Here is a 17374-nt window from a genome sequence, read left to right as displayed (position 1 = left end):
TAGGAGCTCCCTGCAGCTAGACACTTGCATAAATTTCAAAAACCTTTCCATAAGATAACAAAAAACAATCTGCTACCTGACTAGAACTATTTGTTCTAGTTTTAAAGTCAATCTAAATACAAAATATATTTTTGCAAACAGCTTTGTTGCATCTAGTACATTTATGCAGTTGTTTAAACATTAAAATTTAGCCTGATTTTAGATAAAAATTCTACTTGATTGAATAAAAAAAAAAAATCAATCAATTCAGATCTGCACATACAGGAAAGAAAATAAGAATGAGAGCTAGAATATCCAATATTGGAAGATCCGATGAGCTAGATATCACAAATATGTCACAACAGTAGTCCCGGACACTAGTGATCAGTACTTCACAATGAAGTAACACTTACTGTTTTCCCATGTCCACCTATGTTCCCTGACTCTACAGAAAACAAAAACCTACTGGTTGCATTTATGAGGGCAGAACCTTTAACAAAAAATTATAAGGCCTTCACCCTCAACTTAAAGGGCAATAGGTTGATTTAAACCTTTGATAAATGCAGACTCACTGGTAATTCACTGTCAGTTAATTCTCATAAAATTCCTATCCCTTAATCATCTAGGGATCAGCTGTCCTAAGACATTTAAAGAACTCATCGTAAAACAAAACAAGGCCTGCTACAAATCAAAGAGAGAGAAAAACTTATTGTGAAAATCAAGATAAATAATGCTGCACACGTGAATATAACTGAATTTTATGGGTTAAATAGCTCAAAAATTCAACTGCAAAACAGCAGCATTCAGCTCACATAATCAAAGCTGAACAGTGAATATCTAGCCAATCTAGTGCTTGGTCTCAAAGGGAGTAGTGGCTTGGAGGACGAAAACCTGCACGCATACTAATCTAGATACTTAGATTTAACAGCTATAGCTTACATATCTCACTGGAATTTACTGAATATTCTAACCCTCCACATTAATTACTGGTGGATAAAAAGATCATAGAAAAGCATCTGAAGGCACTGCTGCACTAAGCTAAATGGCATTAATTAGACTGCATCTATTTCAGCAATTTGCTAACAAAGTGCTACAAAAAATGGCTTCACCTGATATTATCCTCTGGCTCAGGTTCACTGTCACTATCTTCAGCTTTTCGCTTAATTCCTCCTGCCAGGGATGGGCTACCATCAGAAGTGAGGCTGGTATTTGGAGATGATGAAGTTGTCTAGGGTCAGAATTATGAGAGAAAATAGGGGGGGATTTATTAGGCATTTTAAATTCAAGTTAAAATTAACAGCTTTGTGATAATCACATGCATTATTTTTAGTTCCCCAAAAACTCAAGGCAAAAGCCACACAATGCTTAAGCTATTAAGTCAAGTAGCAAAAGAAAAGAACACATCTTTGCATTAAAAGGCTGGCATTGATACACACAGGCAAAAAGTTAATTGTATTTGAGAAAGAAAAAGATGCAATAAACAAGACAGTATAAACTGATAAAACATGCCATTTTTTATATATTCCAATTTTGGAATACAGCTGTTTTCTCTAGTCCTACAGCTTATGGTACAACTTCATTTTACAGCAACAGTGAAAAATGCATATGCAAACTACTGTAAAAATGCTGCTTGTAAGTTTCTTCACAACAGATCTTTTAAACTCCTTTCAAATGTATCTATTTTAATACTACAGAGTCTAAAAGAAACTTCTCCCATTCCATAAAGGAACTGATTTGTTTAACCCATATGCAAAAATTTCAAGATTAAAAGGGAAGAATAGCAGAAATTGTACTTTGAAAAAAGCATATTGTATTTATTCAGACTTAAGAGACAGAACACACATCTTTATGAGGAAAAGGACCTTTAATTTGTTCACTGTTTGGATGAAAACTTATGCTCGGAAAGAAAAAAATTGTCATAATTATTATTTGAAGTTAATAATCAAAACTTCTAACAGAGCACTCAACTTATTTCCACTTTTCCCTCACTTTCTAATACCTTTCCAAAAACCTCATCGAAGTTTCTCCTCTTCCCAGTGAAAAGCAATGCTTTGGAAAGTAAAAGCAGCTGACAAGCACATAGCTATGCAAATCACAAATTTCCAAAATACAGATATTTATGTCTATGTGTGTATACAAATTCCAAAAAGAACATTAAAAGACCTCCAGCTCAGGTATTCAGTTTGTCTCTCTCACAAACCTACTGAGGAAGTTCCTAAACCTGTACTCACAAGGAGGTTTGACTCCACAAGTACTAAACAAGTTTGGGGAGAAGAGCCACCGTATTTGACTCAGATGCATTCACCTCACGCTTGCCCTTCCAGAGCTATTTAACAAGCGGTATCATACCAAACATTAATATGAAGAACACAATTTTATTCAAGTAGTCTCACAAAAATTGGTTATTAAAAGCCGCTTCCTTGAAAAATAAATTTTTTGGTGTCTGCTTTTCAAGAAAGCTTGATAGGGTAGAGAAGAACGTGTCCATAGTAACATAGGATGCAATTATTTCCCCTTCTATGTGTAAATACCTTTGAACATCTACTTACAGAATTCTGTCTGTCATGCATTCTCATCTCAAAGGCGGCTTGTCTAGGGTTACTGATTGCCTGAGGACTAGATCGATTTCCCAGAGCTTGAGGGGAGAACTGTCCACTAGGAATAAAAGAAGGCTGATCCCTCTAAAAGATAAATATATACAAGTGTACTGAAAAAGCTGTGTAATCTCCACAGCAGCATGATGATGCTCTCTCACAATTTTCAGATTAACATGTTATATAAAACAAGCATAATTTACTCACTCACTCAGTTCAGCTTAAATTAGTTAACAATCTCAATCATACATAAGATGACGAAAGTGAGACCCTTATATTCCTATAATTTCTTAAGCTCTTTAAAAAAAAAAACCAAAACAAACAACCAAACCCACAAACACTGCATTTTGTGCCCATGTTCTTTCTAGGTAGGCTGAAAGGCAGTTTTTTGGGGAAGTGAGACTTCATCTAACTTTCTGGGAAGAACATATTCTTTGTAAGGAAAGTGAATAACCTCTTCCACTCTAACAGGGATAGTCAGAAAATATGTAATTTAAAAAATAAACAAAAGATCTAGGTAGTACTCAGAGTGGGGATATCACATGCCCTGAAAGTTTTGGAAGCTACGCTTATCTGAACGTCCTAACCAAGAACAAAGCTATGTTGAAAGGAACATACAAGAGCCCATTTTTAAAACATCACAATATTTTGTGAATAGAAGAAAATTCAACATTGTCCCAATAACATAATTTTAAAGAATTCAGCTTACATGGGTCAGAAAGGGCAAACACGTTCCCACAACAGCTAATGCTTCTCTATTACATTTGAGAGATATTTGGCAACACTGACTTGCTTGCAGGCAGAATGCGAGATAACTATAGTTTGGGGTAAGCCTTCCTTGCTTTTTTAGAAACATGCCTCTAATCAAGCAAATCCATTTAATGCAAACGGGTACACATATTTAAACCTAAACTCTTATGCTAAACTTCATTGCCCTCGGCAATACAATTGCTGAGAAAACTTGTGTCAATGCATGGAAAAGCAATTCCTGTACAGTGACCATGCTGAAGCATCACTAAATAGTCATGAAAGTGCAGATTTGTGTAGATTTGAGGGATACATACGGCTATCATCCAGCACATTCAATACTCTCCCTCCTTTCCCTTTTAAGAAACCTTTAATATGCAATACCTTCTTTCAAAGCTCCAGTCTACAAAGAGCCATGAAAAAACCCTTTAAAATAGTTTAATCACAGGCCAGAAAATACCATGATTACAACTGCAGTTTCAACCAACACATCTGCTGAAAGCTATAGGATACATTTTAATTCTTGCTAGTTTTTGCATTGTGAAAGGAATTAATTTACCTTCATTCTTTTTCTTTTTTCTTTCTGCCGTCTTTTAAAGTTATCCTAAAACGAATAAAAAGAAATAAAGTCAGTCAAGCATACGGATTTCTTGGAAAAATATTTCACTGTAATCCTCTACTGACCAGAAGGCTATAGGGGTTTTAAGGTAATGTTCTGAATAAAACATAGGTCAATTCTTGTGTCTGTAAATCCAATGGAAACGGGATACAATTTTCTACCCTACCCTGAAAACCTATGCGTGAAAAAGTAGCTGTGTATTCAAAGCCCCACAATTTCAGTAATGGCTTATATCATCTAGTAAGTTTAGTTAGAGCCTTACTTCAAGGTCACAGCAGGGTCAAAGGACACAAGCTCCTTGCCTGCACTGGAACAGCCACCCAAAAAAAAAAAAAAAAAAAAAAAAGTAGGAGACACATTAAAGTCCTAGAAACAGGAAAAGAAGAGGCTCAAGGAAAGATATTTCTTATTCTTGGGCCGTGGAAACTGAAAACTTGAACTTCAAATTGGCATTTCCACTTCAAGAGAGGTGCAGGCTGCGGCAATTATAAACAAAACATTTTGCCAGCACCAGCACAGTATTTTTTGAGTGGAAAGTAAAAAGTGTTTTATCCCCTGTACTTAATGAATAAACTGGAATATTTCTGCAAAAAACTGCACAAACGGCAGAGACAGACCAGAAGAACAACAATTTATGGACACATTTCAAATGGCAGGAGGTACTACACAGCAAGAATGCACTTGGAATTCAAATTTAGTATTTCACCCCTGGTCACAGCTTGCACTTCCACAAGTTGCAGCAAATTACAAAACAATTCCTCCTTCAGTTTTCATAGCGGCTATTCAAAAAGCTGCAGGCAGTAACAGAACTCACATACAGTTTTCATTTTGCTGTCACTTGGGATAACAATCAGAAAAACAGGCCTTGCAGTCCAGGAAAAGAAAATCAACTGGAAGCACGCAATTCTTTTTTGAGTATGGAGGAATTCACTAGAGATTATAACAAAAAAATAGAAAGTTTGGTTTTTTCCTTATTCTGTTAAAGGAGTGTCACAGTCTAGCAGTAACGCATGTGATTAAAACCAAACACCAAGAATGTAACAAAAAAAATTACATCATCATCTTTCCTCTTTTTGAAAATACTATCTTCAACTTCTCCAACAGCTAACATGATCATCTGGACCCGCTGTAGGTTGACAAAACCACTTTCTGTGAGGTACCCCTGCAAATCAGAAAATAATATAGTTGAAAAACAAGCCTATTTTTGTAGCAAACACCCAGATATTTTTAAAGAAAAAGCAAAAAAAATTTACCCCAGTTTTGTGCACCACATTTTTATATATGTTAACCAAGCGATCAATTGCTCCCTCCCTAAAAACAAACAAACAAAAGCATGAGATTCTTATCATTTAAAACCACCGTAGGTATACTTGCAGGAAAAAACCCCATATATTCTCATCTACCTGATCTCCAAAGATGGCAGATGAGGAAGAAAGTCATTTCCCACAAAGAAGCACATAAAGACCCAGTCATCAACACTTCTTTCAAAATCAAAAGTGAAAGGCAAACTGGCCATAGTGAGTTCTCTTTCCAAATACTGCAACACACACACAAAAGAAAAAGGACATTAGAAAACACCGTGTATGGAGTTTAAAAGTATTATTTATATAAAGCAGACATAGTCACTGCTTCAACATACCTCTCGCAAAACACATAATCGGATGAAGATAAATTCTTCTTCAGCGATAGGAAGACTGTCTGCAAACTGATCATGCTAAAATAAAAGGAAAGAGTTGCATGACATCCAAGCTCACCTTAAAGTTTCTCAGCTCAATTTTAAAGGCTTACTTTGAGAGGAGTTAAGAGGTATACAAGTACAGTTTGTCAAGTTCTTATGCCAAGCATGCATTTTACTACTTTGCATGTCTTAAGTTACTGATCATTTTCACTCGCCAGTGAAAAAACAAAACAAAACGCCACAAGTGAGGATGTTAGTTTGGCATAATATTTTGGTGCTACAGAAGTACAATTTTTACTCATTAATTTGAGAGGAAAGCTAGGTAATTCCAATAATATAATTTGCATTCTGTTTCAGCCAAAACCAACAGCAAGAACAATTTAAGGATCTCATTAAAACATAAATTAGCTTACAGACAAAAAGAATTTCTAGAAATAGCAAAATTCTTACCTTGCCTTGTTTTTCTCTGGGCAAACCTTGGCAATCCTTAACCTCATGACCCATCTGGTTACAAAGAGCACATGGCTTGGGTTTATTTGGTTTAAACTCTTCCCTAATTATAGTGAAGTTTGGTTCATGTGTAGCTAACCCAAGCATGATCAGATCAGCTACCAATCAAAAGACAATAATAAAATATAATGAAGGACAGATACTATTAAGCTTTTTAAAAAAAAAAAAAAAAGAAAAGAAAAAAGTTTAAAAGCAAAGTACATTCTACCTTAACCAAGTGTGAACACACAGATGTGCTTACCCACAAACTACCCAAACAGCACAACTAAGTGAAAGTTAGCCCTTCAGCTATGGACAGTGCTAGATCTTTCCCCATATATTACACAGAGCTTTCAAAAACTAACAAACACACTGGATTATTTACACAAATACAAGTGAAACCCTAAAAACTACAGCCCAACTCAAACAAAACAGCACAAGAAAGCTTAATAGGACATATTGCTAGCAAAAGAGAACTCACCATCAGCCCCACACAGACAATGATGAGTGTTTGGGTCGTGGTTTGGTTGAGCTATACGAAAGAAAATTACATTTAGTCAACCAAAGTAACGTAAAATAAATTACTACTGACCATACCTTAATTTAAAACAAAATGTTCACATTTATTTGAATTTTACCTCTTTGTCTTCTAATGTAATCCATGATTTTATGTTCACCTTCACCAGGAGCACTAGCATCAGACAAAATAACCTGTGAAACATTTAAATTATGTAAACAATTTATGCCACCATAGTAAAAAACCAACTTATGTAGTTCATATACTGAATCTGACTTATGAATGCTTGAAATTTTAATCTGTAGTTTTAACTAAAATATTATGATTCAAAATGAAATTAATTAATGAGTTTGGAACCAATGAATAGACCTTCATTTCTTCTACTAATTCTAGGATGAAGCTGACATAGTGATTCAAATACCACTGAAATTATCACATCATTAAGTAACGTAATTTATCAGGAAACTTCAAATATCAGGGCAATCGAAATATGCACTAGAGAACTAACAGATAAAGCAGACATATGCCTGCTTCCCTTTAGGTCTTCTAAACGCATAGATACACTGATACATTATCACATTATACACTTCCTTACACTGATGTCCAGATGAGCATTAGCGTTTATAATTCCCTCCATCAGACATGAGTTGTAAGCAGAGTCAACTGCCCTCTAATTAGACCACTCTAACAGTCAACTTATGGAAAATAAAACAGACAGCTGCATCTGAGAAGACTGACTATTCTGCCCTCTTGTACAGAGCAAACACACAGCGTTGTCAGAAACAAAACTCAGTGGGAGTAAAGTGGTTGAGGAACCTGAGGAGAGAATTTCAAAGTCCAGAAAGCTGCCTGTTATCTATTGCCATCCATCATTAGAATAACAGAGAAAATGCAGCCTACCTGAGGTAGCAAATGAGTTAAAAAAGAAACAGTGAAAAGAATACATATACAATGTATCTTGACACTTTTCTCCAAAAGAAGAAAAACTATTCCTAAAACCCTGTCTCCCATTATATCAAATTGTGGCTTCTACTATCAAAGCTTTTCATTGCTCTTAAATGAAATCAAAACAAATGGTGCTGTTAGATTGAGTTATTAGGATGAAATGTATAGCTGAAGTCCCAGCAGAATGTGCAAGTTGGTCCACTATTAGTAACCACACAATGCCAGAAGATGAGACAAATCTTTTAAATTTATATTTTTCAATCATATCTCAACCCAGCCTAATAGATCACCTTAATTTTCCTGAAGTATGAAACTGTGAAACTTACTGTCAAATTCTTCCACCCTGGGTCACTGTTCAAACGGTCAGCAATGTAATAGCGGAGACATTTAGCAAGATTGTCCATAAACTCAGTTCCCTAAAAAGTGACAGAAGAAGATAAATTAAACCTTCATTCAGACACTGGCAATTGCTGGTTAAAGTGCAAGATTACTTACCGGGGTAATACAGTTGCTGTCAAACCTCTCTTTCACTTCTTCTGGAGGAAGAATGCCACCTAGAGCAATAAAAACATTTAACAGAAGTAAAATACATTAGAACATTAAAAACATTTTTGCATGACATAAACCCAGATGGCTCCCCTGATAACAACTAGCACTTATTGAAAATTAGTTTGTTAAAAACAAAACAAAACAAAAAAACAAACCCCAAACCAACAAAACTAAAACAGCTCTTACCATTATATTATCTCCATCTTAATATAAGGTGTTAGTACATTTACAAACATTACTTCAGGAAAGTGATTTCACTACCTATTCTGTCAAAAGACTGTGAAAGAAATCTCAAAGAAACTAAGCTTGCTAAATGAGATAAAACATTAGGAAATAATTATTTTCTTACATATTCTCCCCTATGTTTCCACTATCTATTCACTTGGGCTCAAACACAGGGTTACACCAACTTCTCTCATCTCTGAGCTTCATAAAGGGTCTTCGTAGTCTAGAAATGCTACAGGAAGAAATGTTAAAAAAGTCTTTGTCCTCCCTTTTTAATCCCTAACTAGGTTACACAATGGCTCTCTCACTTGGGCTACAGTATTCATTCCTCCTACACAGTCACCTGAATTAATTGCTCCAGCCCAGACAGCATGCTTCAGCTACACACACTCCTTTCACTTGAGTCATGTCACTGTCACCCTTAGGAAGTTGCACTGACTTTGTGTCCTCACTGAGTTTAGAGTTTCCACTGTCAAGTAACTACCCTTGCTTGCAGTTCATTATTCCTCTGCAGCGTTATTTTCATTTGATCCCTGCTTTTAAGACTCAACTCTTCTTTCAACAAGCCCTACAAATTTGTACTTCCTTCCATAAGAGTTTTGGTTAGTTTCCCAGTACTACATTTATCTCTGCTCTTCTGTTCAATTTTTTTCCCCAAAGGAATTAAGAGTATTCAATACAAATCCATTTCAGGCAGGAGACAGAAGAAGAAAAGAGTGACATTTTGTTTTATCTTAGTTCTTAACTTTGGAAAACACAGATCCATCCTTCTGTAGGCTTGCTATCCGCCTCCTTCTCCTAGTAACACACAGACAAATACCCACTAAGCAAGACATCTCTTTTCTAAACCTCACTGAAGTATTCAAAACAAGTTGACTCTCACTTGAGAAACCTGAGACATGGTCACAGTTCTACCTTTTGCCAGAATTTCTCGTCTTATTTTTTGCTTCTCTTCAGCAGCTTCCATGCCCTCCTTTGATGCTCTGAATCTTCTTGACCGCTGTTGATTCATTTTTGCACGTGGAGCCTAAAAAAGGTATCATAATGCTTGGTTCAGTAATTGCATCTGGACAATCGCTTCCTTTCTGCTAGTTGTTTTTGGTAGCCAAGACAAGTCTTTTGAAATTGGTCAGTCTGTAGTTATCCAAGCATTTAACAAGACATCAGTCTAAACTGTAACTGAAACAAGGATTTGTGGTCCCTCCCTCGTGTCACCACTAGCTCTCATATAGCAGCACTGGGAGCTGGACACGTTTCTGAATAGGTCTCTTAAGCTTCTCCGTGCAGTAGGCCAGCAGCATGCACAGCTGTACCCCCATCTCAGAAATCCACAATGCTCGAGGATTCAAAGTTTCCCTTGCAATATAAATGAAACTTACAGAGACATGTATCTGAAACCATTATTTATTACATACCCTTTCTCCAACAAGAAACTCCTACAATTGTATTTATAACTCTCTTGAAAACAAAAAGACTACAGCAGACAGTAGTTAGCTATTACTTATGGCAGGTATGTTGGGGTTTTTAAAAGGCTACGTCAACATTTAGTTGCAATTGCTTCTATATAAAGTGCTTCTCTCACAATGTAGAATGACTGGCATTGAATCTTGTCCCTCTCTATTCTGTCACGTTCCTCTCTATTCTATTGCATTTTGGGCCATACATATGCTGCATTCACTGAATATTCCCATATTCAGCCTCACCAACTTTTGTTTAGGTGCATGGCTAGGGATACTGGGGGAGGAGTGCGGTGGACAGAGAATTACATCTCTGATATTTATCCATTCAAAAACAACACAATACACACAGAGGTTAGGAATTCCTGCGCTTGAATTCAGGTTAAAAATCTTGTTACTTAATGACACTCATTTTACCTTTGAGAAACTGAAAAGCCTAGAAAAACAGCCAAAGCTTAAGAGACCTACCAGCAGTCTCTGCTAGGCTATTTTGGCATCTCTCAGTGAGACTATGCAATCTGGATAGAAAAATACTCAGTAAAGCAAAGTTATTGAGAAAAGGTGGTATCTTTCACTAGACCAAATGATGTACCAAGGGGAGATGAGGATCAGGTGTGGAGAAAGACAAGCTTTCAGCCTCAAATATCCCTTAAGACTAGCCTGTGAAATATTCTGCAGCACAACTAAGTCATTGCCCATTTTAAGTGCACCTGCTTAAATGGTTTTCTGGTCTTTCCCTGCCTGCGGCATAAATTATTACTGAAGTCACAACACAGAGGAACGTAAGTAGTTTCAGAGTGTTACTGTCTTGCAGAAGCAAAGTTCAGACTGCAGTAGACTACATTAGCCAGCTCATACAACCCTGTGGACAACAAAACCCACGAATACTTTTAATTACCCTCACCAAAACTAAATTAACAGTTTATTTTACCTGTAGTTTCTCATGTTAGAAAACTATTTCCCAAAGGATCTTACGAGAGCAGATGGCATCTACCCTAATTTTACAAACAGCCATTACTGGCTGCATATCAATAAATAAGTATATTAGTACTTACTACTCCGTCTATAGCCATGTAAAGAAGTCGCCTTGGTCTTACAATGTTGAAGATCCTGTCAATATACTCAAAAATTGCAACCATCATTTCATCTTCATTTTTGGGTGCTGGCCTAAAACGCAGAGCATTCAATTTAACATCTGAAATGCTATCAATAAATCCTATTTGTAAAGAGATAAAAAACCACCTTACTTGTCTTCTGGATGCGTACAGGGGTGAATTATACCATTCATATCCAAATATAGGTTATCAAACTCCACCTCGTTAGGGTTAGGTTTGCTTGTATCAATTGGAGCCTTGATGCCATTGCACTCTTTAGCCTGTGAATACAGTTGAAAAATATTTCAGTACTTGATTAGAGAATTATCACAAATAACCAAGAGGTATTAATGTACAGACTCATAAAGTTTTTTTTTTTCAAGGGCAGTAGGAAAAAAAGATAGCAACGAGCTACCCACAGAATTACCTGAAGATGCGTGCTTACACTATTAAAATAGCACTGCCTTTTTTTTTTTTTGAAGGTGTTTATAAACTAGCACAACTAGAAGATATTACGATGCGTTATGGCAGAGTTGGTTCATTTCTGTTGATCAGCATGTATTATAAACAAGATGTTTCCGTATCTCATATTATTCAAGAAAGCAATTCCTTTTACTGCCAAGACTATACTGACTCCCTCAAAATCTAGCAAAGGGACTTCAAAGTTTATAATATGATGCTATAACTTTAGCATGATAACCATGAAGAATCAAAATCTTTCTACTTTAAACACTTAGTGCCCCAGATTAACACATCCAAACAAACTTGCACCTCTGCCTTTTCTCACTGCAATCTGGTATTTAAGTCACACACACAGCTGGGGGAGGCAGGACAGTAAAAGTGATTCACCTATGGCTGATGACATATTGGAGCACGGCTGATGATGTGACAAGCCTCCCCAAAGTATATCAGCACATCCTGCTGAGCAAAGGACAATGAGATTTAACTAGAAAGAGGACTTTTCCCAGATTCCTCTACACAAAGAAAGGAGATCCTTTCAGATCCTACCAGCTGAATCTCCACTTTGGGTACGTCTTACTTTTCCTCATGACTATCAAAATGCACCGAGATGCTCAAACCCCTGAACTTTTCAACTCCTACCTCTGAGTTTGTCTGTGGATATATTTGAAATTCTAAATAAAACCCAGTCCTTACCCTTCCACTTCCAAAAATTAGTAAACTTTTGACCCTAATGCTTCAGTTCTTCTACATCAGTGCTGCTTCTACTGCCAGGCTGCTGCCTAATGAACATGAAACTCAGGCCGTAGTTCAGATGGTAAACTTGAAGCGAATTTATAATCGCCCTAAACCACCTATAGCCATCTGTACTACTACGAGATGCTTGAACACTTACAGCAGGCTATACAAGGTAAACCCAGAAGTACAAAGAAAAAAAAAAATCTCAGCTGAATTAGAAGTAATAAATAATCCCACATTATTTTGCATATGCTGTCACGTCAGTGGCAAGCAACCATCTAGGTGAGGAGAACAGTCCCTCTAATCAGCCCCAGAGCAGACTGGAGTTGGCACTATAACACCTACATGAAAAACCTCAGCCCCTTTTCCCAAGCCGTCAAAGCAAGCCGTTTTGAAACACTCGTGAGTGTTTCAGAGACTGGCTCCTCTGCAAGGTGGATTAGCAACCATGTTCAATTTTGTCTCCTCACCTTATGTTTAGGGTTTGGTTTTTTTGTTTTATTTGGGGTTTTGTTGCTGTTGGTTTTTTGTTTGTTTGGGTTTTTTTTAGTTTGGTCAAAAGGCTATTAGCAACACTCTTACTGCGATTGTGAGCAACTGAGCATTCTTTCTCAGCATTATTTCTCCCTTTAAAAGCAATATCATCAGCCAAACATGTAAACCACTGAATTAAACACCAATAGCATCAGTGATGAAGAGACGTGAGCTGATCAAGAAAAAGTCAAATGATTTTCAGAGAAACTATGACTGGAAAGAGTTATATCGCAAAGTTGGAATGAAGTGTACTCTTGAATAGCTTGGCATAAAGTGAAATTAAACAAATGAATGTCACGTTATTATGTAAAGCTATGATCACAGTATTGCATGAGACATGGGAAAAACGTGATACTGCTGGTTCTCTCATTCACATGAAACTTATCGGCAGCTGATGAACCAACATCAAGCACTTACTCTGAACTTCTATTTGCAGACTTGCTGCCCACTACTCATTTAATGAGTTCCCCACACCTCTCATACAGAGCTCAAACTATCAGATTCAAAAGTTAAAAAAAAAACAACCCTTACAGATTGTACCATCAACATTCTTACAATTTTCCTGCTTAGAGTAGCAGCAGAACTAGCTGAACTTATCCCAGTTTTAAAAGGCAAAAATTAAAACTTCTCAGCAAAATAAGTCTTTATTCAGTATTTACATTTTCCACAGTTATAGGTATATGAAATTCTTTCAGGGCAATTTTGTGAAGTCATTTTGAAATAATTAACATTAAGTCCCTCTATTTCACTTCTTTAAAAGGGGTGAAATTTCTGCTAATTCACATCTATCTTATACTATTCATCCAAACGAGTCAAATCCTGACAGATGAAATCTTGACCACTGTTTGCTTCCTTTACTGAACTTTCTAGAAGACAAGCACAAAAATCACATGGTTTTAGCAGAAACTAATTGTCAGGTGCAAACACTGCACCGTACCTTACAGTTCTAATAAAGTTATTCTGGGCAACCAAGACCTACAATTGTAAAAGAAGAGTATTTATTCTGGTTTACATCAGATAATGGGACGAGAAGCTTGCCTTGTGTTCTACTTGATCTTTCATCAAACCTCTTGCCAGAGCTAACTGTGACTCAGAAGATATCAAAGGCTTACAACTCTGTGATATGGAAAATAAAATTGCCCGTCACAGATCTTATTTTCTGCCTTGAAGGTAAAGCAAAATAAGTATGATCTTTTTCCAGTGGCTTCGAAAGCCATTCAGTTTTCATCTGCATACCACTATGTCAGCAACTTCACCATTACATCCTCATAAACCAAACAGATTTTTAATGTAACAGCCTTGTAAAAGGTTTAAGTATCTGGGAGTGATATCTCTTTTGATATAACTAAACTGTTCACTTTTAATCTACAGCCTCTTTTGAAACCATTGAAAATAGATCTTCAAATATGATACTTTAGGTGCAGCTTTATTAATTCGTAAGAATTTGATTAAGAATATTCTCTCCTGGATTTTATATTATCTTCAAGATCTTCCTCTTATTCTTCCTGCTCAGCTTAAGAAGAAGATTAATCAGATTTAAGGAAAAGAAATAATCTAGCAAGGTAAGAGAACAAGGATCAACTTTTTAATATTTCAAAGAGACAAGCTACCGGGAGATACAAAATTTCTGATTAGAGAGATTTATAGCAATCCTAAAATACACATAGAGCTGATTACATCGTGAGAGAAGTTTAAATTCATCTACAGTAAGACAAACTACAGCTTGTCACTACTGTCCTAGTCCGCTCTCAAATTTATAACCAGATTTGAATATAAAAAATTTTAATGAATATGATTTATCCATGTGCTGTCCTTACTGTAATTGCAACGTGCTCTTAAGCTGGAACAAAGCAATGTGGATGAGGACATCAGGATCTGGCACTTCAGTTATGGTAAGTCTAACTTGGCCCAATGGAATTTGTCATATCTTTCCATTTCTTTTAATAAAGAACATTTGCTGTTATAAGCTCAATTATTAAAGAAAAAAAAAAAGACAATCATAAACTCAGTAAAACCAAGACTATACAAACCTTTACCCAAATATTAGAGCAGTTTTGATTACATAAAGATTAATCTAAATGTTTACAAATGTGATGAAAAAGACAAGTTGTCTGCTCTGAGAGAAAACTGTACTTAATTGTTACAGATTGCAGATATATTTTCTGTTTAAATTGTGACTGCTTTTAAATAGACAGATCTTAAAGCATTATCCAGAAGCAGCTGGACAAGCTTGTAAGACAAAAATGTAAAATACCCATTCATAGTAAAGACAAACCTGTAAAAGAATCTACTTTATGCTGTCAAAACTCTACCTGCATCCTTCTGATCAGAAGAACACTGCTTCAAAACATCACAACTAAACGTCACCTCATAGTTACTGAGCACTGAGGCTATCTTGCCAGCATGGTTACAAATACGACAGGTAACTATTAAAGCTGCTGTCTAAACCGTCTAACTTTACTGCTGAAATGGATGTTCCTTCATGCAAGTGAACTTTTGACGTAATGAAGGAAAGGGGGATTTGGTGAATGAAAGGCTTGGACTGTACAGCCAGCTATGATGCTGACTGGAAGCAAAAAAACAAACTGTTCCTCTTTGTGAGTTCCCCGCTTTGGTGAAAAGGGGATAAAGCAAACCAACCAGCATGAGTTGAGGACAACTAGTAGGATACACACACACATTCAGGTGTTAGTACTCTGAAGACCCACAGCCCCAGCTGGGAGAGAGAGAACGCCACATCAACAGTCATATGCTCAATAGGTGTAGCTGGTAGAGAGACATTCTGTTCTCCAATTCCCACCAAATACCCTTGCCACCCTCTTTTCTCCAGCGGATGCGAACATGACACATGTACCTGACAGCCCTCTAAACTCAGGGTTACCCAGATCCTCAGAATACATCACATCAGAGATGACACAAAACCCAAGAGTTTGGTAGTGACCAGAACAATCCCTGCTAGCTGTCAACAGCTTATTCCAGAGTAAACACTCATACGAGCGGCTATTAAGCTACACTTGTAAACCCACAAACCACCTTTTTCTACAACAGTTCCCCCAGGCAGACAAATCCTCAAAGCTTACCTATTCACTGGAATAAAAAACTCACTTCTTGCAGCTACGGGTAAAATGAACTTTGTGCTGACAGGCTAACTGAAACCACAATTGCAATAAAAACAAAAGAGTAACTCACAGTTTTAACTGTGCAACATTTGATTAATCCAAACCTATGATTCTGTTTCACTGTCTGAATCTGAAACGCAAAAACACTCTGACCGTAACAAGAACTGAACACCAAAGCTGATCTGTCTGCCATTCGCATACACTGAAATCTTGCTGAAGGCGGGCAGGTAATACAAGCAGTCAAAAAACGCCAGTGTCAATACATAATTCAACCACTTTACTCTCTTTTCCCTTATCGTCTCTACCTTGCCCACACATTTCTGTGTCCTTCACAGTAGAGTGTTTCCCAAATGTAAGGCACATCTCTCCCAGGGAAGGACAGGAGGTAGCAAAAAGGCGGCAGCCACAGCACATGCTCAGCTGTAGGGACATGAACTTTCAAAAACAGTACTACAAAGAGCAGCAGAATGCAGCTGGTACAACTTGACAAAAGATGATAAAAATTACTTGGAAAAGCGTACAGGAAAAACAGTTTGGGAACCATGAACTCAAGAGTTCATCTTCTCAGAAAAACTTTGGCTAAGTTAGCCCTGAAGAGAGTAACATGCCATGCTCACTACACTGTAAACCTACCACAGTGCAGTTATTCAAATCCAATGCAAGTCTGTGCTGTCACTGAAGGGAGACAGCCCCATCCTCCTTGTCATCTTCCACCTCCTACCATGTCCCTTAGGACGGCACAAGCATTCACGTAGCTGCAGTGACGCGCGCAAAGGACCCAGCCTATCTAAGAACCTGCCTAGCAAAAACATATAAACAAACATTATTTCAGCTGCGTTACTTCCCAGAAAGGGCTCCCCAGATAACCATACAGACCTCCGCGCTGATGCAAGGGAGAGGATAAATATAAGCCATCAGCCGAAGGCAGTGACCAGCCAGCATAAAGCAATCAACAAACCATACCTACTATGAGTTGCAGGTTAGTGAAAACCACCTGTGGGTCCAGCAGCTAGGTTGGGACTAAGTCTTCACCAAAAAGCATCTTCTGTTGCTATGAAAAGCCAGATTTTAGAGGATGTCTTTGGAAAAATCAGCTCCCTGTTTGGGCAGGAGATATTTCTCCTACACTAGAAAATACCAGCAATGAGACAAAAAAAAGCTGAAGCTGCTCAAGTTTAAAGAGTACAACTACAGACTTGTTTTAAGTCTCGGACGCAAGTGTGACATCCTGTGTTGGTGGACACGTTAAAAAAAATTTAAAAATCAGAGTAAAGTAGGAAGCTGTAGAAAGATGTGAATACGTGAAAGAAAAGACTAACAAAAATAATTAATAAGATCTGAAAATGATACAACTGTAAACTATTCAAATGCTAGGGGAATGTGAGCCCAAGGAAGCATATGACCATATGCACACCCAGATATCGTTTTAATCTTACATAAAACCCGTGCAGCTATAAAGGACAGCCCAGTTCTCAAATGTCTCACTCCTGCACTCACTCTTGTGCTGGCACCAGCTTTCCTGAGCCCACATCACAATCAGGATCATGGAACTGATCCGCTTCACGGAGACAGACGAGTTTCCAGACACACAAGATATTTTTAACCATTTACGCTTGCACTTCCTTACTCTT

The 17374-nt window shown here is 37.2% G+C and overlaps 1 protein-coding gene across 3 annotated transcripts in view; it reads right to left on the bottom strand.

Moving 5' to 3' along the window:
- Positions 1–17374, bottom strand: part of XRN2 (5'-3' exoribonuclease 2) — a 54067-nt gene that overhangs the window by 35846 nt on the left and 847 nt on the right. For 2 of the 3 annotated variants that reach the window (XM_052783875.1, XM_052783876.1), the window contains exons 2-16: positions 11047–11174; positions 10855–10966; positions 9258–9369; positions 8064–8122; positions 7895–7984; positions 6745–6817; positions 6588–6638; positions 6068–6225; positions 5579–5653; positions 5343–5476; positions 5193–5250; positions 4994–5101; positions 3880–3924; positions 2529–2660; positions 1089–1207 (exon numbers count right to left, since the gene is read on the bottom strand). In XM_052783875.1, coding sequence (XP_052639835.1) covers positions 1089–1207; positions 2529–2660; positions 3880–3924; positions 4994–5101; positions 5193–5250; positions 5343–5476; positions 5579–5653; positions 6068–6225; positions 6588–6638; positions 6745–6817; positions 7895–7984; positions 8064–8122; positions 9258–9369; positions 10855–10966; positions 11047–11174 — 1454 coding nt within the window. Of the gene's footprint in view, positions 1–1088; positions 1208–2528; positions 2661–3879; positions 3925–4993; positions 5102–5192; positions 5251–5342; positions 5477–5578; positions 5654–6067; positions 6226–6587; positions 6639–6744; positions 6818–7894; positions 7985–8063; positions 8123–8466; positions 8561–9257; positions 9370–10854; positions 10967–11046; positions 11175–17374 lie in introns of those variants that run through there. The other variant, XM_052783877.1, reaches the window with a different exon arrangement.

The sequence above is a fragment of the Harpia harpyja genome, chromosome 4 (assembly GCF_026419915.1).
Source record: "Harpia harpyja isolate bHarHar1 chromosome 4, bHarHar1 primary haplotype, whole genome shotgun sequence".
NCBI lineage: Eukaryota > Metazoa > Chordata > Aves > Accipitriformes > Accipitridae > Harpia > Harpia harpyja.
The sequence above is the reverse complement of the archived record's forward strand: the minus strand, read 5'-3'. Positions and strand labels throughout refer to the sequence as shown.